Genomic DNA, 23,287 nt, shown 5'->3' with positions numbered 1-23,287 from the left:
AGGTCACATCTAGGACGGTGGCTTGATGGGTTGAGTAGGACCAGGTACGCAACTGGGGCAAAAGTTGTTGAGGTCCTGGAGGGTTGTGGATAGGGTGTCCTCACCTTCAACTCAGATAGCAAAGATGTCGTCAATCGATGTGGACCAGGTGAGGGGTTTATGATTCTGGGCTTCTAGGAAGGATTCCTCTAGATGGCCCATGAATAGGTTGGCATAGGATGATGCCGTGCGGGTGCCCATAGCCATACCCTGGATTTGTTTGTAGGTAATGCCTTCAATGGAGAAGTGATTGTGTGTTAGGATATAGTTGGTCATGGTGACTAGGAAGGAGGTTGTTGGTTTGGAAACCTTACGGCATTGGGACAGGTAGTGTTCAATAGTGATAAGGCCATGGGCATTAGGAATGTTAGTGCACAGGGAGGTGGCATCAATAGTGACGAGCAGGGCACTGTGTGGTAAAGGGACAGGAACTGTGGAGAGTTGGTGGAGAAAATGGTTGGCATCTTTTATATAGGAGGGTAGGTCCCGCGTAATAGGTCGAAGGTGTTGTCTATGAGAGCAGAGATTCTCTCAGTGGAGGCACAGTAACCGGCCACAATGGGGCGTCCTGGGTGGTTAGGTTTATGGATTTTAGGAAGCATGTAGAAGGTGGGAGTGCGGGGAGGAGTAGGAGTGAGTAGAAAGGTGGACTCTGTGGAGAGGTTCTGGGATGGGCCTAAGGATTTGGGTACTGACTGGAGATCCTGCTGGATTTCTGGAATGGGATCACTGTGGCAAGGTTTTTAGGTGGAAGTATCTAACATCTGGTGGAAGCCTTCCGCCAGGTAAGCCTTGCAGTTCAAAACAACAGTAGTGGAGCCTTTGTCCACGTGTAGGAATATAAGGTCGGGATCAGTTTTTAGATGGTGGGCAGCGGTTCTTTCTGTAGATGTAAGTTAGTTTGCACATTGAAGGGTTTGGGGAATGATGGTGAGGCAAGGTTTGAGGTTAAGAAATTTTGGAAAGTTAAGAGGGAGTGATATGGGGGCAGCGGGGGTGGATCGCAGTTGGCTGGAAGACAGAACGTAGGCAAGGTTCAATATTGGCCTTTGGTTGAATTGATTGGTAGGGTTGGTGGCGAAAAAGTGTTTCCACTGTAGGGACCGGGAGAAGGAGACAAGGTCTTTCAAAAGTCCTGCACGATTGAATTTTGGAGTGGGGCAAAAAGTGAGGCCTTTGGAAGGACTGATATTTCTGTGGGGCTAAGGCTTCTCGAGGATACGTTCAAGAATGTGTTGTGGATCTATTCAGGTTCTGAACCTGTGTGGTGGTGGGAGTGAGTCTTGGAGGGTGGGGTAAGAGTAGCAGGTCTGCAAGACAGGGATTGTCAGCTATCAGTGGACGTGGGGGGAGGTTTGGAGGTTGTTGTAGAGGTGGTGGACAGTGATACTCCAAGGCGGGAGTAGGAAGTGAGCACGATGGAGAGCTTTTTGAGGTGGTGATGTGCATGTTGCTCAAGTTCCTCCATGGCAAGAGTTTCAGTGTGTGTTTAGGATTCCAGTAATTTGGTATTGCATAGCAGGAGAATTTTGCAGACGGAGAGAAGGTACTGCACGGAGGTTTGCACTTGGTTGATATGGTTTTGTAGGACTATGTTGGTGAGGGTTAAGGATTGGCAGAATCTGAACAGGTGGAGGTCATTATGGAAAGAGGGGTAGCAGTTAGAGATGGGTAATTTGATGGCAAGACCATTAGGGGGGATTCCATGAGCCAAGTAAAAACGCAGGAACAGTATGTGGGACTGGGATCTGGATAGGGATAAGGAAACTTTTCTATACTGATGCAGATGGAAGGAGAAAGGATCCATGGTGGTGGACAAAATGTGAAAAATTACACAAATAATGTAGGATTACATCTGAAAATTTCACAAAATTACATCCAATACATGTGAAAATACATGAGAAGGAAGAATTGGACACAAAAGGGGGGAACAAGATGAAATCTGAGAGAGTCAACAATAGTGAAGGGCGAAAACTCACTAAAAATGGTGAGAAGTCACAAGAATCAAAGTAAAGAATAAATAGCAAATAAAAGTATATTACTGTGGGTAGCAGGTGTGAGGGTAGATAAGTGTGAAGAATGGCAGATGTGACTGGATAGTGGAAGAATTAGTGGGTGCGAACTGGGACAGAACAGAGAAAGAGTGGGGGGGGGGGGGGCGTTTGTATGATGAGATACAAGATCATTTGACACCAGAAAGGTGCGGCAATCAACAAGCAAAAATGCGGGAAATGATGCAGGGAGAGCGATCAATTTGAAAGTATATGTTTGATTAGATTGGCAGGAGTAATGTGGGACATAAGATGCTACACCAACAATCAGCTTGGTCTTGTAGGTGAGTGAGTTTGTGTCTATTGTTGACGAAGGCCTTAATGGCTGAAAGCTTTAACTGAGAGTGTCTTCTTGTTGTGCCTATCTGTGACTCAGCACCTCCAAAATTATTTTTAGTATGATACAATTAAGGTATAGGAATTGAGTCAAGAAAATAATGGGACTGATGCTGTCACAGGGTAAGTATGCATGTGCCAAAGATAAATGGCCAATAGCTGTGAAGCATGATGCCTTCTCAGTTGAATGCAACATCTCTGATGTCTGTAGACAAATCAGTGTGGACATGGCCTTCATTTGAGTAAGAGCTTTCATATGAAACTTGGAAAAACAGCTACTGAAAAATATTTGTCACTAAAAGAAGTGTGTCTAGACAGTTTATCGCATACACAAGTTTTTCTGTGGTTCAGGCATTTTGAAGATGGCCAAGAAGTTGAAAAAGACATAAACAGATGAAAATATCGAAAAAGTAGGTAGTCTGATTCAATCTGACTGTTGATTGAGTATTTGATTGCTGAACTGTAGGAATTGACAAAGAATTCATAAGGCAAATTTTACGTATCCAATTTAACATGAGAAAAGTGTGTGAGACACTGGTGCCAAAAACTCTCACGATCAAGCAAATGAAGTTTGTGAAAATGTTTGTACTTTCACTTGGATTACCACTGATCCCAATTTCTTGGAAAGAATGACAACATGTGACAAGTCTTTGTTTTTCAGTTATGATGCAGAAACTAAGCCCCACCACATTCATTGGAATGCCCCAACTTCACCAAGAGCAAAAAAGGGTTGAATGAGCAAATCAAGATTCAAAGACACGATGACTTATTTTTTTCAGTACTCAAGGAATTGCATATCTTCTCAGGGTTCCTGAATGTCAAATGATTAGTCAACATTACTACCTTAAGGTTATTGCTCAAATCAGAGAGAGAAGAAGAAGAAAAAAAAGACCTGAATTGTGGAAGAACAAATTATGGGTTCTGTATCAAGACAACGCACTAGCTCATACCTGATCATCCGTTAAGAGGTTTCTAGCAAAATACAGCATCCCAATGTTAAGACCACCCACCTTATTTGCCTAACCTAGCACCATGTGACTATTTATTCACAAAGATCAAATCTAATGTAAATGGATAGATAAAAGAAATCTACTCACCAAGAGAAAGCAGGGAAACACACACACACACAAAAGGATTTAACTTTTACAAGTTTTTGGAGTCAGTGGCTCCTTCTTCTGACAGAAGAGTTGAAGGGGAAGGGAGAGGGGTGAAGGAAACGGACTGGAGAGATTTAGGGAAAGGGGTACAGTTCAGAAAAGTCACCCAGAACCTCGTGTCAGGAAAGACTTACCAGATGTGATGAGAAGGAAAGGTGAGAAAAAGGTTAAATCTGCATTAAAAGGAACGAAAAAGCAGAGGGCATCATCAAGGAGCTCACAGAGAAAGACTTTCATGACTGTTTCCACCAATGGAAAATTCACATGAAGTGTTGTAGGGATAAAGGAGGGGAGTATGCTGAGGGTGACAATAACTAAATATGTATGATTTGAAATAAAATGTTTTACAGCAACCGTCCCATTATTTTATAGCCACATCTTGTACAACAACAACGTCATAACCCTAGATTTTTCAGTGATTTTGGTAACTTCTTATAATAACTGGACTCGAACTTTCTGGCCAATTAAAACTGTGTGCAGACCAAAACTCTAACTTTCACAGGCAAGTGCTCTACCAACTGAGCCACCCAACATGACTCATGACCAGTCTTGTACAAAGTTTTAATCTGCCAGGAAGTTTCAGACAGGCACACACACTCTGCTCCAAAGTGAAAGTTTCTTTCTGGAAACATCACAGATGCTGTGGCTACATCATGTCCTCGCAATATCCTTTTGTCTAGGAGTGCTAGTCTTACAAGTTTTGCAGAAGAACTTCTGTGAAGTTTAGAAGGTAAGAGACACGGTACTGGCAGGAATAAAGCTGTGAGGATGGGTCATGAGTTGTACTTGTGTAGCTCTGTCGGTAGGGCACTTGCCCATTAAAGAAAAAGGTCCCGAATTGAAAGAAAAAGGTCCCGAATTGAAAGATAAAGGTCCCGAATTGAAAGATAAAGGTCCCGAATTGAAAGAAAAAGGTCCCGAATTGAAAGAAAAAGGTCCCGAATTGAAAGAAAAAGGTCCCGAATTGAAAGAAAAAGGTCCCGAATTGAAAGAAAAAGGTCCCGAATTGAGTCTTGGTCCAGAACATAGTTTTAATCTGCCAGGAAGTTTCATATGCATGAAGACTTCATTTCAGAGTGAAAATTTCATTCTGGAATGACTGGACTATTTGGTAATTGATGTGTCTACAAAAATACCCAGAGGAGTAAAAGAAATCCCAACAGCGTTCAGGGAGTAGTGGTAATACCAACTAAATGGCATATTGATGATTTTTACCTCATTTTATAATGAAGTTTCAAGGTCACTTTATACATGCAAGCGGCATGTCAAAGTATAGAATATTAGCATACAGAAGACAGAAATTTTACTACTCAGGAAAAGTTTAAGCTGAACACTTTAGTCATATTACACTTCAGTTACAAGCACCTGCAGCTCTCTGTCAGAATGTCTGTAACTATGAAATTGTGTAAATATTAAATTCAACCATTAGTTTTACTTTCTTTTATGTTCTCTCATTCACAGTCCCAGAGACGTTTATCTTCTACCACTAACAGGTTGTCTTTTCTTAGGTTTTTGTTTCACCTCTCTTGTCAAATGACCAGTGGCAGTGGCAGCTTGTGCAAAATTTTACTGATTTTCTACAATGAGGTAGTCTATAACCTTTTGACTTACAAGTGCAGTAATATTAACTAAAATGAATATATTAATTTTACATGTGTAAATTGAACTGTTGAAATATAATTAAGTTTTATAATCAATCAAGCAGTGAAGGAAACAAAAGAAAATTTTGGAGTAGGAATTAAAATCCATGGAGAAGAAATAAAAACTTTGATGTTTGCTGATGACATTGTTATTCTGTCAGAGACAGCAAAGTACCTGGAAGAGAAGTTGAATGGAATAGACAGTGTCTTGAAAGGAAGATATAAGATGAACATCAACAAAAACAAGATGAGGATAATGGAATGTAGTCGCATTAAATCAGGTGATGCTGAGGGAATTAGACTAGGAAATGAGACATTTAAAGTAGTATTTGAGTTTTGCTATTTGAGGAGCAAAGTAACTGATTATGGTCAAAGAAGAGAGGATATAAAATGTAGACTGGCAATGGCAAGGAAAGCGTTTCTGAAGAAAATTTGTTAACATTGAGTATAGATTTAAGTGTCAGGAAGTACTTTCTGGAAGTATTTGTATGGAGTGTAGCCATGTACAGAAGTGAAACATGGATGATACACAGTTACTGAATAGAATTCGGGAGAAGAGGAATTTGTGGTAGATCCTGACTAGAAGAATGGATCGGTTGGTAAGACACATTCTGATGCATCAAGGGATCACCAATTTGGTGTTGAAGGGAAGCATGGAGGGTAAAAATCACAGGGGGTGACCAAGAGATGAATACGCTAGGCAGATTCAGAGGGATGTAAGTTGCAATAGTTATTCGGAGATGAGGCATGCACAGAATAGAGTAGCATGGAGAGCTGCATCAAACCAGTCTTTGGGCTGAAGACCATAACAACAACAACAATCAATCAGTCATTTAACATTGTGACAGATAAAATGATGGTAGCAGCAGGAACTGAACCAGGGCCAACAAATTGCCAGTCAGTGTACTTGACCACTCTGCCACAGAACTGTTACAGCAAGTGCTCCTCAAAAGTCCTTCACACTCTACACTTGCTTAATAAATTAGATGCACATTCAAAGAAAACTGACTTGGTGATGTGGCAATGTGGCATTCAGTGCTGGAAGTGATAACCTCACATCAGAGCATGGGCAGTCCAAAACAGACAGCTCCATCCCTTCTCTTGAGTTGATCATATCATGGCTGACCATCATTTCAGCACATGACACTGGTCTCTAGTTACTGTAGATAGAGTGCTACAAAACATGTTTTTGTCCATTTTATTTGTGCAGTAGCACACATTCAAAAAGAAATGGCTTAATTTTAGTTCAATCTCCAGCTTGTATTCAAAGAGATATGGCATAAATTTCCCATCATGGGAACATGGCAGTTGCTGCGTTGCCACTGCAATACTCTATCTGATTCAGTTGCAGTGACTTGCATGCAGCCAATCTTCATACAAGACTTTTGCATTTTAAATAAGTTAAAGTCCATTCAGACAGTTATTATAAATAAGCAAAAGTCGAGAGATAATATTTGATCCTGAACTCCCAGCCTTGAAGTTTTTCTCTCAGTATAACTCAAACAATGAGGTACCTCTAATAGAATGATCTCTTCCATGCTAACTGGCATGAATTCTAAAAATACTGGTCATGCAGAATGTGAACCACATTTTTCTCATGTGACACACTGAAAACTATGGATCAAAGTAGTCAGGCAGATGCAGAATTTCTTCATTTCCAAAAAGTGTTCGACTCAACATTGAAGGAAGTCACAGCATGTTATCCTGGATGGAGAGTCACCATCAGATGTAGAAATAACTTCAGGTGTGCCCCAGGGAAGTGTGTTGGGACACTTGTTCATGTTTTATGTTAATGACTTGGTGGACAATAATAACAATAACCTCAGACTTTTTGCAGATTATGCAGTTACCTATAAGGAAGTATTGTCTGACATAAGCTGTATAAATATTCCTCTTAAGATAGTAAAAAAGAGGAGACGCATCATGAAGGAATTATCCAAATGGGATAGGAATCGGTAGATGTTATGTACACGTACAGACAAAAAAATAACAACAATTTCAGAAAAATTGTTTGATTTATTCAAAAGCAAGAGCTTCACAAATTGAGCTAGTCAATAACATGTTGGTCCAACTCTGGTCCTTTTTACAAACAGTTATTTGGCTTGGCATTGATTGGTAGAATTGTTAGATGTCCCACTTCGAATTCAGCTTCTATGACCAGCAAAGACGTCTGGACACACTTTGGACATCAGTGGGATACCATCCTGATTCTTGTCTGCTATACAGCCCAACAACCAAGAGCGACAGTCTGGGATGCCATTGCATTTCGTAACAGTATCCCTTTGGTTGTCATCTGCAGCACCATTACAGCACAGTTATACATATAAAGATATTCTATGTCTTATCTGCTTGCCTTTCATGGTAAGCTGTCCAAGATTTACATTACACATGGGGTGAGTTCCTACTGCTTGTCTTCATGTTTTCTGAACCCTGCCTTGGCCAGCAAGGTTGCCGGATCTCTCCCCAATGGGGAACATTTGGAGCATTATGGGCAGGGCTCTCCAACCAGCCTGGGATTTTGACGATCTAATGCATCAATTTGACAGAATTTGGCACAATATCCCTGAGGAGGATGTCCAACACATTTGTCAGTCAATGCCAAGCCGAATAACTACTTATGTAAGGGCCCAGGCAGACCAACGTGTGTGTGTGTGTGTGTGTGTGTGTGTGTGTGTGTGTGTGTGCGCGCGCGCGTGCTTGCTCAGTCAGATGTTGATACGATTTCAAAGTGATGCAATGATTGGCAACTTGGTTTAAATGTTCAGAAATGTAACATTGGGCACTTCACAAAGTGAAAAAAATGCAGTCTCCTGTGACTATAATACCAATGGGTCACAGTTGGATTCAGCCAACCCCTACAAATACACGAGTGTAACACTTTGTAGGGACTTGAACTGGAATGATCACAGAGGCTTAGTGGTGGGCAAAGCAGGTAGAAGACTGGTTTATTAGTAGAATATTGAAGAAATGCAATCAGCCAACAAAGGAAATGTTTACAAATCACTTGTACAAACCATTGCAGAATACTGCTAAAGTGTGTGGGACCTAAAGTGTGTGGGACCTGTACCAAATAGGACTAAGGGGAATGTGAACACATGCAGAGATGGGCAGCATGAATTGCCAGAGATTTGTTTGACCCATGGGAAAGTGTCAAAGAGATGCTGAAGAAACTGAACTGGAAGACTCTTAAAGATCGACAAAAATTATATTGAGAAGGCCTACTTATAAAGTTTCAAGAAGCAGCCATAGATGATGACTCTATGAATATACACTGATCAGCTAGAACATTATTACCACTGACCTACTGTTGATATACACTCACCCAGGTGACAGCAACATCACCTGAGGAGTGACTGCTAGTCAGGCCCTTGCACAGTGCTTGTAGCATCAGTGAGTGTGTTGTCCATGCTTAGGATGGGAAAGGCGAGCAATCTATCTGAGTTTGACTGACGGCAGATTGTGATGGCCCAGGGGCTTGGCACAAGCATTTTGGAAACTCACAACTTGTCGGCTGTTCGAGGAGTGCTGTGGAGAATGTCTTCAACACGTGACAAAGCCAAGGTGAAACCACATCCAGAGGGCCACCCCTCATTCCAGATGTCAGATGTTGTAGGCTGGGCAGACTGGTAAAACAAGACATGTGGTGAACTGTGGCAGAACTAACATCAGATCTTAATGCTGGGCAGAGTGAAAGTGTGTCTGAATACACAGTGCACCGAACATGCCTAACAATGGGCCTCCTCAGCCAATGACCCATATGTGTGCCAATGTTAACACCACAACATTGGCTACTACAGCTGAAATGGTCATGAGACATTGGCACTGGACATTGGCACAGTGGCAGAGCGTTGCGTGGTCTGATGAATCCTGATACCACCTTCTTCATACCAATGGCAGGGCACAAATCCGTCATCTGCCAGGGAAACAACTCATTGACACCTGCACTGAGAGACAGAAACAAGCTGGTGGCAGCTCCATTATGCTCTGGGGAACATACATAAGGGCATCCATGGATCCAGTGGAGCTTGTGCAAGTCACCATGATGGCCAAGGATTATTGTACACTGGATGCAGACCACATACACTGTTCATAATGAACATTTTTCCTGATGGCAGTAGCATTTTTCAAGATAATATGCCATGTCACAATGCCAGGAGTGTGATGGAGTGGTTGGAGGACTTCTCTTTGATGTGCTGGCCCCCCACCTGCCAAATCTGAGCCCAATCAAACACATCTGAGATTTGATTGAATGTGGCGTCAGAGCTCATCTCTCCCCTCTCCAGAATTCGTGGTAATTAGTTGACGTGTGTGCACGTGTGCATGCAGATGTTGTGCCAGCTCCCTCCAGTGACCTATCGATGTCTCGTGCTCCCATGCCACTACTCATCAGTGCTGTTATCCGTGAAAAAGGTGAACATACCGGCTATTAAGTAGTTGGTCATAATGCTCTCGCTAATCAGTGTACTACAACCCCTGTGTATTGTTCACACAGAGATCCTGAGGACAATAATAGTTTAATTACAGCATGCACAGAGGCATTTAAACAATCATTCTTCCAATGCTCCATATGTAAATGGAGTCATGAAAAAACCCTAATGACTGGTACACTGGAACATACCTTCTGCCATGTACTTCATAGTGGTTTGAGGATTATACATTTAAATGTTGATATTTCTAAGAAATAAAGAAAGGAAAAAACAAAAATCAAAAATTTGCCAAAGGGAAGAAAGGGAAGGATAAGTCACTGGTAGCTGTAGACAAAAACAAACATGCCATCACAAATTCACAAATCACAACACTATGCATTAGATGCAAGTAATTTCCATACAAATTGATAATTGCTGTAAAATTTTGAAATCAGAAAAACAGTTTTAAAATATCATCTGAAAATGGAGTTATAAATAAAATGATCAATGGAGAGGGCCATACAGTCGTGCAAAGGAGAATTACACCACCTTTATGTGGTTTGTATTAAATGTTTGCATTAAGCATTAAACTTGTCTGTGACATATAAATTTACAATTAACTTCTTGCCTCACCATTTTTCTTTGAAATGAAACTGGAAAAGGCTGTTAGTGATTTTTGCCCCACTCTGGCCACTGAATACAAACATGGACTCACGAGCTACTGCCACAGGAAAATTGCAGCAAGTAGGTGGACAGTCTCCAATTTGTGCTACTTCTTCCCAAAGCTTTGTGTCTCCCTAAAAGAAAAAGAGTATAAATTTACAGAAAACACATGTTAACACTTGCGATTACACTGTAATATGTGCCATTCATTTTCAGTCAAATACAGGCAATATGAAAATAAAACACAATTACAGAGTATGTTCAGTGTTATGTTTTGTTTTCTAACATCTTATTCAAATAGAGTTGTGTGTAAATAAGATCCACACAGGTAGGTTTCCACCTCCACAGCAAAACTATGAAGATGAGCAACAAACTCTACAATGACAGTAATTACTGGGGACCCACTTCAAAATGCTTGCTTGAAGTTGATATATTTTTGTAGGTACACCCTTCATTGCTATTGCACCATTTACCATTTCACAAACACTTTCCATTTAATGGTGGTAGATATGTACAACTACTTCATGCCATTCTTTCCAACACATGCTTAACTTTTTTGTACCATGTTATGGCAGTGTCAACCGGCTGTCAACTGGTGCTGAAACTCATTTCAAAGAGACTCAAGAATAGTGCTCTGGCTTCATTATTTCATTTTTCTCCTATTCGTACAATTTTACAGCAGTGGCATTAATTGTATGAATGAGAGCTCTGTCATGTTGAAAATAAAAGTGGCCAGTTTCAACTTTTTTATGCAGCGTCCAATATTTCCAAACATATTTCTCTACCAACATTTTGAAGAATCACAACTTGTCAAGGATTATCAAATGAGGCAGACTCACTTACAAACAGCTCCAGCAAATTCCACCACGGTATCAACACTATCTGATGAGTAACATTCAGCTGGCATTTACCGGTACCATGCAAATCTATTGGACATCTGCAATGTCTAGTACGATTCATCACTAATCTAACCTACAAACAGAAGTACAACTTCAAACAGCCGTGATCACTATTGCACAGCAGTTACCTTGATGACTGGTTCAAGGGAACTACGTTGCTATCATCAGATCTTCTGCAGTACATTTAACTGAATCTACTGCAAAAGATCTGATGATGGTTACACAGTTTGCTGAAACTGGTCATCACAATAAATGCTGTAAAACAGAGATTTTGGCTGTCTGAAATGTACTTCTGTTTCCACGTTAATCTAGATTACCCCCTAACTTGATAATGTCAAGTATATGTGACTCTCCACAATGCTTTTCCATTGTTTTGGGGTCTATCATTAATAAGTTTTGTAATAAGATGTGTAACAGAGAGCAAAACCAAAGTTTCAGAATCCTCTGCTTGTATGCTTCAGCTTGCCTATGCTACTGAAAGTATACACTTCTTTTGATATCTTCACTTCTTGACACCTATTTCAATTCTGTGGGCACAGTTTTCAATTTAGTTTGCTAGACTGACTTGCCTAAACCTAAGTCAAGTATCAATTTCAACATCTGTGCTTCGTGAGGTTTTTAAGATAAGCACTAACACCATTAAAGTTCCAGAATGAAATCTGCCTTTATGCACACAATGTGAACCCAAATGAAGCATCAATAACAATTTAATGCGTTCTACTATCAGTGCTAAAACATCTAATCTTATTTCTCAGCTTGGTTTGAACTCTTATTGAGTCACTATTTTTTCTATTAATGCCTGGATCAATATCAGAAAAATCAAATGGATGGATGTTCCAGATAGAGATTATGAATGAGCAGAGAATGAAATCAATCTCTCTCCAATGAACAACACACTTAAATTCATCTCAAAGCATGCTAAGATAATTTAATGAAGGAACAGTACCAGGTAAAGCCCGTTCAGTTTTAAACTTCACTCAGACAAAGAATAATGATTTGCTACTTCTTCTAAACATCTAATTTTAAGGTGATATATTTCTTTTCCTTTGCACAAATACCTCCAGTCTTAAATACTCTAACAACAAATATGCTGTACACAACAAAACATGTCATATGTGCCTCTGCAACTCCATTTGGATGAATGCTAGAGCACAAATACACACTCAAATTATGAAGCTGTCAAAGAACAGCTGTCAGAAACTCATTGCTGTGGGTGGAAACAGGTGACTGAATGGTAAAGGCAATTATTAATGTTATAAACAAGACTTTCACTAATAATTCTTACTACATAATAAATATAACTGGAATTTAAAGAGAATTGCTAACAATGTGTTGTATGCATGGCTCACAGAATGACCTGCTAGCAGCAGAAGTTGACATTAATGGACATACACTAAATGAAACACCACGAGTAAAACTGCTTGGAATCCGGCTGGATACAAAGTTAAAATGGAGCCAAACATACAGATAAACTAATAAGGAAGCTCAGTTCAGCATATTTTGTGCTTTGTCATTTGCTGACCTAAAGACAGGTGAGTTGGTTTATTCTGTATATTTGCACTGCCTGCTATCTTATGGAATAATTCGGTGCATCTAAAGTAGATAAAGCGATTTTTCAGCAGAAGTGAACAGCAAGAGTATGTTGTAAAGTAGAAAACTACATACTGCACACATTTTTCTACAGATCTTAGAGTTCTTACACTCAATTCTTGATGCATTTACTGCTTAATGGTTTTTGTTTCTGCCAATAAAAATCAGTTTCAGCTGAACAATGATCTAGACAATCACAGTATAAGACACCAGAATAGTTTTCATGTTGACTTTGCCCTCCTTGTCTACAGTTCAGAGTGGACTTACATACTCTAGTGCAAAGGTCTCAATAAAATCTTACTCAGTACTAAAAAAGAAATTGCAAATCCCAACCAACTTGAAAGAAAATTTGAAACATACCTTATTAGTCAATCTTTCTATGAAGAAATGGTTGTTTATAGTTACTTTTTTGGTGTTGGAAATAGCACTGGTGGTAGCTGACTCTGTACATAAAAAGTTTTTGATGGCATTGGGCACAGTCATACAATACTTTTTAAAAGAGTAAACCACCATTTGACTGTGTATTATTACATTTATCTTCTATACTATCCAGATTTTGGCTTTTATGACATTATCAAGTACAATGCTGAAAGTTGTTAGGCCATTATTAAGTCATGTCTGTTAAGGAAGATGGTTTACCTGTTTCCGACTGTCTTAACAGACGTGATTTAATAATGGTCTAACAACTTTTAACAATGTAATTGATAATGGCATAAAAGCCAAAATCTAGAGAGTACAAAAGATAAATATAATAATACACAGTCAATTCTTTTAAAAAGACTTTGTACATGTTGCTTTGGTACCAGTCTGGACTATCAGCCGGGGTTTCACTATGCACGACCCACAGCTACACAGGACTGGCAAGGGAAGATTGGTACAGCAGCTTCATGAGAGTATAATAGTTAATGCATCACTAACTGAAGGCGTTATTCCAGAGAGACTGAAATATACCATTGTCAAACACCTGTCCAAGAAAGGTGATAGGAGAGATGTCACTGTTTCACTGCTGACTTTTTGAAAATTTTTGGGAAGGTGATGTATTCTAGGATAGTATCCCACCTGAGCAACAATAACATCCCCAGTAAAACACAGTTTGGATTTCAGAAGTGTTTATATGTTCATTCGTCAAATTTTACAAGCACTAAATAATAAAATTTTGCCAATTGGTATTTTCTGCAACCTATTTAAGGTATTTGAGTGTTTGATCAGTATTCTCCTAGATAAACTGAAGTTTTTTGGGACTGCTGGTATAGCCAATCAATGGATAATCTCATATCTCATAAAAAGAATGCAGGAAGTAGTACTTAATAATTCAACTAACATATCTGAGGAACTGCTGATACTAGTATCAGCAGCACTGCAAGCACCGTCACCATAGGTGATGCCTGAGGTTGACATGGAAACAGCTCAGTGTCACTGTATGGTTTGAAATGGGAAGGCAGGCACCGTCACCATAGTCGATGCCTGAGATTGACATGGAAACAGCCCAGTGTCACCGTATGGTTTGAAATGGGAAGGCAGGCACAGAATGTGTCTGTGCCCGAAGCACTAGAGACTGTACACTCACGTTGCAGCAATCCACTGTAGCCAGAGCCTAGCAGACAAGGAGGACAGCATGGATGTCTTGAGAATCCGTGATCTCCCAAGGAGAGGAGGAATGCAGTGACGTGTGTTTACCTTCAAAAGGCTGTTTGTTTGTTTGTTTGTTTGTTTGTTGTGTGTGTGTGTGTGTGTGTGTGTGTGTGTGTGAGTCCTATATCGTCTGCAGAGAGAGAGAGAGAGAGAGAGAGAGAGAGAGAGAGAGAGAGAGAGAGAGAGAGAGAATCGCAATCAGAGCTCGCCATGGGCCCCAGTTATTTAAGGCTAGCTGAGCCACACTCAATCTCAGTCCTCTATTTGTGTTGCTATAGCTCTTTGTGTACTTAATTGGTTCCTGCAGAATGTTACTTAAACACTGTGTTCAAGTTGTTAATGCTTCTGTGGAATAAAGTTATGTTCAGTCCACTGGTCATGTTGTACTTATACCTGATTACAACACTTACTTATGAAATTCTTTTCTGGGATGTAAATGTACAGTTTTCAAACTATACAAAATAATCATAAGAATATTAATCAGCAACAGCAATTGAGCTTATTGCAAAAATCTTTCCGAAACATATGGAATTTTAACTATATCATGTGAATACACTGACCAATTAGTTATGCAAATCAAAAGTGACCTTGATAATTACCAAGATAACAGCTCTATCCACAGTCATGGCACAACAGCTAGACTAAACTTACATTTACCAAGAAAGAATAAACATAGAATTCAGAACAGCAGTTTCCACCAAGGAATAAATTTTACAATAAATTGTCCAAGGAAAGTAAAGATATTATCAAAACAAACACATTTAAAAATGCAGTGAAAAACAGCTGTTAATCACTATGTTCTGTATAGTGAAGGATTACTTAACTAACAAGGAGTACGGGTTTCATAAAAAATGTAACAAAGTTAATAATAATAATAATAATAATAATAATAATAATAGTAATGTAATAATATTATCTATCATTTCATGAAACACTTTTGCACTATAATGCTTTTTTTTCTATTCTGGAAAACCCTCTCTCAAAGCTTTGCAATGTAAATACTAACACCTTAGCCTCTTTCTGATTTCAGTATCTCACTCATTGTAGAGGGATGCTGACTCAATTTTTCAGGCAAGTAAATGGGAAGTTGTGATACACAAAATTGTCCCAACATCATTATTAATGGTTCTGATGTCAGGTAACTGTGTGAGGGCAATGTTACATTACGAAAATGAATGTATAGTGTTTGGCAGTGAGGTATGAACAGTGTGGTACTAGCTTTATACTTTATTCAATAACTTCTTTGCGAACCTGTATCATACAGTATGGATAAGCCAAACGAGATAGTGCTGTTTTAAAGAGAAACACCTCTTATTTACAAATATAGATGCTCCAGCCTCCAGCTGTTATCCTGATTTAAGTTTTTGTCGGTTTCCTTAAATTACTTCAGACAGACACTGGGATGGTTCCTATTATAAGACTACTGCTGACTACCTGTCTCTTCCTTGTCAAACTAATCCTGGAACTATGTAAATGCCTGAATACTAGTTGTGGCAATAAAGAAACTGGACTCATACTCTAACTTTATTAAAAAACCTCACACAACTGAAATGTTGTCCCCTTCAATTATCCCCTCCCTGATCTCTGCATTGCTTCATGCAAATTTTCCAGTGTTGGAAGCAGTGCTGCAAGTCTTTTTCCATTATGCAGTTGAGGAGGCTTGTTGCTTTTTCCTTCACTACATCCTTGGGCTCTAACCTGGTTCCTAGAGTGCACACCTTAGTTTTTGAAAGGGAAAGAAGTCACATGGTGCTCAATCATGTGAATACAGTGGATGTTCCACAACTGGAATGTTGTTTTTCACCAAAAACTTCTTCACGGACATCAGATTACAGGCTAGCATGTTGTCATGACAAAGAATCTATGAGCGATTCTTCCACAGATCTGGTCTCCTTCATCGCATACATTCATGGAGGGTCTTCAGAACAGTTAAATAATAAGCTTGATTGAATGTCTGACCTTCAGGCACCCAATCAATATAGACAACCCCCTGGATATCGAAAAAAACAATCATCGTTACTTTGAATTTTGATTTGCTCATGTATGCTTTCTTCTTCCTAGGGCATTGATGGCTCTCCCAATGCATGGACTGTCACTTAGTCTCTGGATCGTATTTGAATATTCATATTTCATATCACATAATTACTTCACTAAGGTAATCAGGGTCATTTTCAATGTTTTCATGAGTGTCAACACACCAGTCCACTCGATGTTGCCTTTGCTTATTTGTGACGATTCTTGGCACCACTCTAGCACAAACTTTGTCATGCTGAAAACATCATGCAAAATCTGTCTAATCGTTCTCTTATTCATGCAGGCAAATTCTGAAATTGCTCGAATGCTCAAGTGGCTGTCTCCTTGAACAATTCTACTGACCACCTTCAAATTCTCTTCAGTTTTCAGAGTGGAAGGATGGCCCAATTTCGGATCACCTTTGATATCTTCTCTACCATCCTCAAACCTCTTAACCAACACAAAAAATTGTGTATGAGATAGATACTGACCACTGTAAACTTGGTTCAACAAATTGTAAGCTTTTGTAGTAAATTTTCCAAGTTTTGTGAGAGATCTGATGTTAACGCATTGTTCCACTTTAGAGCGTAGCATAATTTCAATGGAGCTCAGACACACAACCCACTTCTAAGTCTGCTCACAGTCAGACTAACCAACAAAGTGGCATGAAATTTTGTACATGTGTCTCTCTGTCATCGACATAGCTGGAAATATGCAGAACAACCAGTATGGTTTCTTCATTGCCATGCCTTGTACATGAATTATAGTTTTCTTTCTTGTTCTTAAATTTTAATACCACAGCATGCCCAATATCCTCGTACAAGTGTTTCACAGATAAACAGAACTATTACTATAACTATTAGCCATTAATGTAATGATATTTATGATTGTCAAAGAGCACAACACACTAAATAAATAAATCTACAGAAATATCTGAATATTGAGACCAAAGAATTGAAAAGGTTTGTTAGCCAAAAGGCTGGGTAGTAGCATTCACTGTGAAAGTGCATAACAAGTAGAAACACTGTATTCTGTATTTACACGTGTAGGTTGTTAAGCAATCAAGTAAATATTAAACTATCAATAGGACATAAAGCATCAGGTAAAATATAACAGAGGAACCTGTAGCTTTTTTCAGAGTAGCAGCTTTTTTTTTTACTTTATTACATTTAGCTAGTATAAGTGTGAACAACAGTGAGCAGAGGGCCCTCTAGTGAATTCCAAGGAAGACACTTTCCACCTGGTCTCTTGTTCAATGTATTTATTCACTGCGGTCATGATTTTTGACCTATTATAGTAATTTAAAGTGGTAACCACAACAATATAAATGCTTAATGACCAGTTCACCTTTAAAAATACATTGCACTCTCGAATTATTTTATAAAAATTATAATTGTTTCTACCTGATTATGAAGTGTATGGGAAATGAGAATACGGATAACTGTATACGCATCAAACACATGTAGACTGTACACGGTACAAAGGCTGACTGTAACATTAAAAAATGCGGCTCGCCAGAGCAGTCAGAGTTCAAAGATTATGCTTTACGCGATCAATGTGACCTATCAACGCCACACAACCCCCCCCCCCCCCCCCTCCCGCAGTACGGCCTGTGAGGTCTGAGGGGAGGTTGTGTGGGCGTTGGCTTCGGAGTGAGTAGTGTGAGGCGACAGGCGCACAACTGGAAGCTCCATCTCAGTCAGGGCAGTCAGCGAAGGTGCGGTGACGAGCTGCAGGTCCACATCATAATCAGACAGCCAGCGGGGGCAGATGATGCATCGCCCGGCCCGGCAGTAGAGGTGTGGGGAGGGGTGTGGCATGCAGATTGAGCCGTCCGAGGAGATGAACACACAAACTCTTGATGGATCGCACTCTCGAGGGAGGCACAGGCTATGCACTATCTTGACATCTAGTTCCTCATTGAGTGTCGAGTCTGCAGTGTCCGTAAGGAGCACGAGAACACGGTCGTCGAAATTGACAACTGACACGTCATTGACGTGGTTAGGTAGTACACTGCAGCGCAAGTTGAAAGTCGGGGAGCAAGTGTCTCCAGTAGATGAAACGTCATCAAAACCTGCACATGGGATTGTTGTTGACATGCTTGGAAATCTGCGAACTGCAGTGACGAATCATAAGAAGGAGAAGACCCTACCCTGGGGTGAGCTAACTCATTATCGGGCTCGGCAATGGAAAATTCGTCGAGATGGTCTGACTGGGATGGCAGAGAGGCATCGGAGTCCACGAAAGCAGGCTTGAGCCTGTGTAGTGAAACAGTCTGCGGACGATCTTTAACCATAATGTCGAACGCCATCTCCCCCCTCCGGAGTACTTCAAAGGGGCCGAGGTATGGGGGTTGCAGGGGTTGTCTAATGGAATAGTCCCTGAGCATAACGTGGGAACATGTGTGCGGTTGGCACGTAAGTGTCCGGCGGGGAATGACTGACAGGCGTATGTAGCCGTGTGTGTCTAAAGTGGGTGCGCATTCTACTTATAAAATCTGGGGAGATGGGGAAATCCTCGGGTGCCTGAGGCAGGACAAGTTCCCCAGGTAGAACCAGGTTCTCACTGAAAACGAATTCAGAGATGGTTCCCTGTAAGTCAGGTTTCAAGGTTGAACGAAGACCGAGTGACACCCACGGAAGCACCTCAGACCAGAGGCAGTCTTGGCACCTGAGTGTTGTTTTAAGGGTGGGGTGCCATCGTTCCACTACGCCAACGCTTTGCGGGAGGAGCCAACAATGTAGGCACAATGGACACATCAGCGTCTGTGTCGACTAAGAAAACAAGTCACGACGAAATGTCGGTCACATACAAATGACCACTCGGCCAAGAGGACGAGTGGATGGAGTGCAATGTTTGATGACACCTGTGAAGTTCCCTGCAGGACTCGGCATCTTTTAGATCCTGAGATCGGCATTTGGGTGCTGGCAAGGTAATCTGCACTTCTTGGCCTCATCCCTGAAAATCTTGTAGTACCAACAGTACGGATGAGCTGGATGTGGTGGTGGCGGTGATTGTGACAGTGGATGAGGTTTGTCCTCGTTGATCTGTTCTGGAATGTAGACCGGGACGTATGGTGCGTGCGCGGTTCTTGAGTGCTCGGAAATAGATGAGAGCGGGTGAGTACTGCCTGGTGGTGCAGATGGCATGGAGGTGGAACAAGCCCTGCCTCTGTCTGCAGACAGCCGGTAAACAGGCGGCATAGTGCCAACCAGCGGTGAGAGGTGAGCTGGTTGTTTTTGTCACAGTAGTGCATACAGCTGATCTGCAATGCGAAGGCAAGAGCCGATAGACTCAACGGAGTGCAGTAGCAGGTGTATCTGCAGGTTGGTAGGTAACTTGGCAGACCATACCACCCACAGGGTAACGTCCGGGATCATGTGTTCACTCAGAAGTAGCCGAAGGCGGCACCAGAGTTGTAACAGAGTGCGGTCCCCCAAGTGTTCCTCGTACAGGATGTTGATTATTAATTCCTGTGGCGAGCAGGCGAGTTGGTCCAATATTGTCTTCTTGGCGAACTCTTATTTTGGCAGCGGCAGTGGCGAAAGGAGGAGGACACAAATTAAATCTGAGTGGTCATGGAGGTGCATGACGAGACACAGAAATTTAGAGTTGTCGTCGGTCACTCAAAAAGGTGCTTCACAAGTGTAAACCATGAAACCGGGTTGTCCTTGTATAAAGGAGGTAGCTTCGGCAGGCGGCAGAGGGGTGGGAGGGGGGACTGGCTTCAGCGTATCTTGGGAGGCCTGCTGTCCCATGGTAGGATAGGCTGTGCTCTAACCCAGCACTACTGGCGTGGGCGTGTTACTAGCAAACACATCCTGAACAACGGCCGGTTGCAATGTCCCTGATGAGTCACGGAAGCACGCTGTGGCAGGCATGATCGGTACCGTGGGAATGAATGGGTGAGTGGCACATGAGATAGACCCGTAAACTGGACCGGAGGTTAAAGGCACAGTACTTAAATTGTCCACCTTGGAAATGAGGCAGAAGGCCGGGGCGGCAGGCACAGATGGTACTACAGAAGGAGCGAGCAGCTGTATGGTTGGAATTGGGGCCCCCTGTCAGTGAGAGGATGGGGAGGGGGGGGGGGTTGTTAATTGGTGTGGCAACAGCAAGAGTTTTTGGTGCACATCAGAGATGCACCCCATGTGGTAGGACAATAAATCACTGGTGAAACCTGCTGGCGGTCACCTTGTTGTGGTACAATGTTCCTGGATGGCGAAGCACCGTTGGGTGTGCTCAAACCCACGTGGTCGAGAAACTGGGCAACAGATCTGGTGGTTGAGCCTGGAGAACTCGATTTATAAAAATGTCCATTATTAAATTGTGAGGAAGGCAAAACTGGCATAGCTTGATAGCAGTTGACCACATGTGCGTTTTGCACAAATGGCAGCGTTGCACACAGCACTACTGTAACCGATGCTGTGGCACGTAGAGGATCAAAGCACGTGTGTGAATTTGGGTCCCTTTGAACACTACATGAGTGATCGATCGTTACAAGATTCTGGAAATCATCCACTTCATCTTTCACATGTTGGCGTGCACACACAAAACCCGAGTCCATTGAGGTAATGGCGTAACACTCAGCCATTTTAGAGCTGCAAAGTTTGAGGTTAACTTCATTGGAGATCACGAATCACTGTCCGTTAGTGGCGAAACAACCATTGGCAGGGGTTTGGAGTGGCCTGGTAGTAGTAGCTGAGCCTCCAAATCCTCGTATAAAACATTGAGTGAAGCAGCCATGGCGTCAAACGTAAAACCTGTTGATTCCACATAGCCAGCACAGTAATTGCGGAAAACTTAGAAACTTGTAGAAACTTCGGGGTCACCAATATGGGAAACGGGAATATGGATAACTGTATATGCAACAAACTGTTCCCATAATTGTCTATACATACATACATTTCAGCACAAAGAAAGATAAACGTTTACACTGTACAAGGTACAAAGGCTGACTGGAACATTAACATGGTGGCTCGTCAGAGCAGTTAAGAGTTCAAAGATCATGCTTTACGTGCTCGATGTGACCTATCGACACCACAAGTGCATCAGTGCATCATTCCTTTTAAGAGGACACTATCCTTGGGTCAATCATAATAAAGTAGGAAGAGCTATAATTTTTGAAAGAGTTTTCTTTTATAAAATTTGAGGAAAATGTGTTCTTAAAGTTGAACTGGCCTAAGCAATCTATGTTGTTACAGCTACCACTATAAAATGGCATAATAGATCAAAACCATGATTACAGTAAATACATTTAATACCAGTTCTGTTTCTAAAATACTGCAGGACTGTGCATACAGGTAAACAGAAAACACTATAATGACAGTTTATTTCTAATACTGTGCACAGGTCAGTTTTCTGCAATTTGCCCGTCTTGTTAATCTGTACCTTGACCTGTTCCACATTCCTGAAGGTTCACTTTTTATAAAACCTACTGAACACAATGAAGTAATTAATGTGCAAAAGAATATAATATCTAAGGAGCTATCAGCACAGTACTATTGTACTCCGTAACACAGTTTTCATTGTCAAGGAAAAATAGGGCAAATTCAGTGACAGTAAGAACTCCACAAATTAAATGGGCAGTCAATTTAAGAACAGGAAATAGTCTGCTTTAAAATGATAATGAGTAGAGTAAATCAAACAAAGAAAAAAAGGTTTTATGAAATTGTGCCAGCCTGAAATCACTTCAAAGTGCCTTATGAGTATTAACAATACTAGTAAAAATTGTCACTGGTCCTAATTACCAGGGAAACAACAGTACATAATAAAAGCTTTAGTTATGTTTTATATTTGAATATTCCATTTACTGGGATGGAATGACTGGTTCATATAACCTTCAGTTAGCAGTCAATTAGCAACTTACATTAATTCTGTACTTCTTTCTAGGTACCCACTCTCCAATTATATGAAGTATGTTTCAGTTACGTACAGCAGAGTGAATGTGAATATCTCACCACAAGTGATATAGTCCACATGTCATTTAGTCTCGCATTTCCATCATAACCAGCAAAGATCCATAACTTTCCATCATAAACAGCGGCCCCATGGGCTGACCGTGGTACAGGCGTCCTCAAACAGTCAAAACAATAATATATATAGCTTTTGCACACTACTTGTCACAGGTTAGTTGATTTCTTTCTCGGTACAACAAATACTGTCTTCAAACATACTTGCCAAAGAACTTCCATTCTATCCACTGTCCACTGCCAAATCTGTACTCAAATAAATCATTCTTATTTGTAAGATTTGAGTTTGAATGGATGTCACCGGTATAACCTCCAAATACAAACATGGATGACTCGTGTACCTGAAAGTGAAACCAACAATTAACTTTAAAAATGACCCTTGAAAACATCTGAGAAAGTAAATTAATGATAACTTACTACAGCTGAATGATGGTATCTAGGAGCAGGTGGTGTTCCAGTAGAGAAGGCACGTCCCCAAGACTTTTCTTTTACATCGAACCTGAGCAAATCATTAAGCATACTCTTTCCGTTGTCTCCTCCAAATACATAAATTGCATCTGAATATGCCACAACTGTGTGTTTACTTCGCCTGAAATATTACAAAAGAATATTGCTGTTTGTCACAAATATTAAAGCCTTTGAATTTCTATCCACAGTACTCTCAGTATTAGACATTTATGTATAACTTACACCCATTTCCTCTTCACTGAAAATTTTTAGTGAAGTAAGTTAAGTAATCTCATATTAATATTAATATTAATTTATGGATATATTAATAAAATAAAGCCATAACAAATGGAAATGGACCCCCATTCACAACAAGTGGAAAAAAAAAACTTTACTTCCATTTCGACACTTACGCCAAACAGAAGATTAGTTGAATACATAG

At 40.7% G+C, this 23,287-nt stretch overlaps 1 protein-coding gene across 2 annotated transcripts in view; it reads right to left on the bottom strand.

Moving 5' to 3' along the window:
* The window catches only part of LOC126101556 (leucine-zipper-like transcriptional regulator 1), a 137,210-nt gene that overhangs the window by 96,713 nt on the left and 17,210 nt on the right, over positions 1-23,287 (bottom strand). Inside the window, exons 3-6 of one of the 2 annotated variants that reach the window (XM_049912193.1) lie at positions 22,816-22,987; positions 22,603-22,739; positions 22,387-22,507; positions 10,263-10,426 (exon numbers count right to left, since the gene is read on the bottom strand). In XM_049912193.1, the coding sequence (XP_049768150.1) occupies positions 10,263-10,426; positions 22,387-22,507; positions 22,603-22,739; positions 22,816-22,987 (594 nt within the window). The remainder of the gene's footprint in view (positions 1-10,262; positions 10,427-22,386; positions 22,508-22,602; positions 22,740-22,815; positions 22,988-23,287) is intronic. The other variant, XM_049912194.1, reaches the window with a different exon arrangement.

Source organism: Schistocerca cancellata, chromosome 9 (assembly GCF_023864275.1).
Source record: "Schistocerca cancellata isolate TAMUIC-IGC-003103 chromosome 9, iqSchCanc2.1, whole genome shotgun sequence".
In the NCBI taxonomy this organism is placed as follows: domain Eukaryota; kingdom Metazoa; phylum Arthropoda; class Insecta; order Orthoptera; family Acrididae; genus Schistocerca; species Schistocerca cancellata.
Note: the sequence above shows the minus strand (reverse complement) of the source record. Positions and strands in the feature narration are given on the sequence as shown.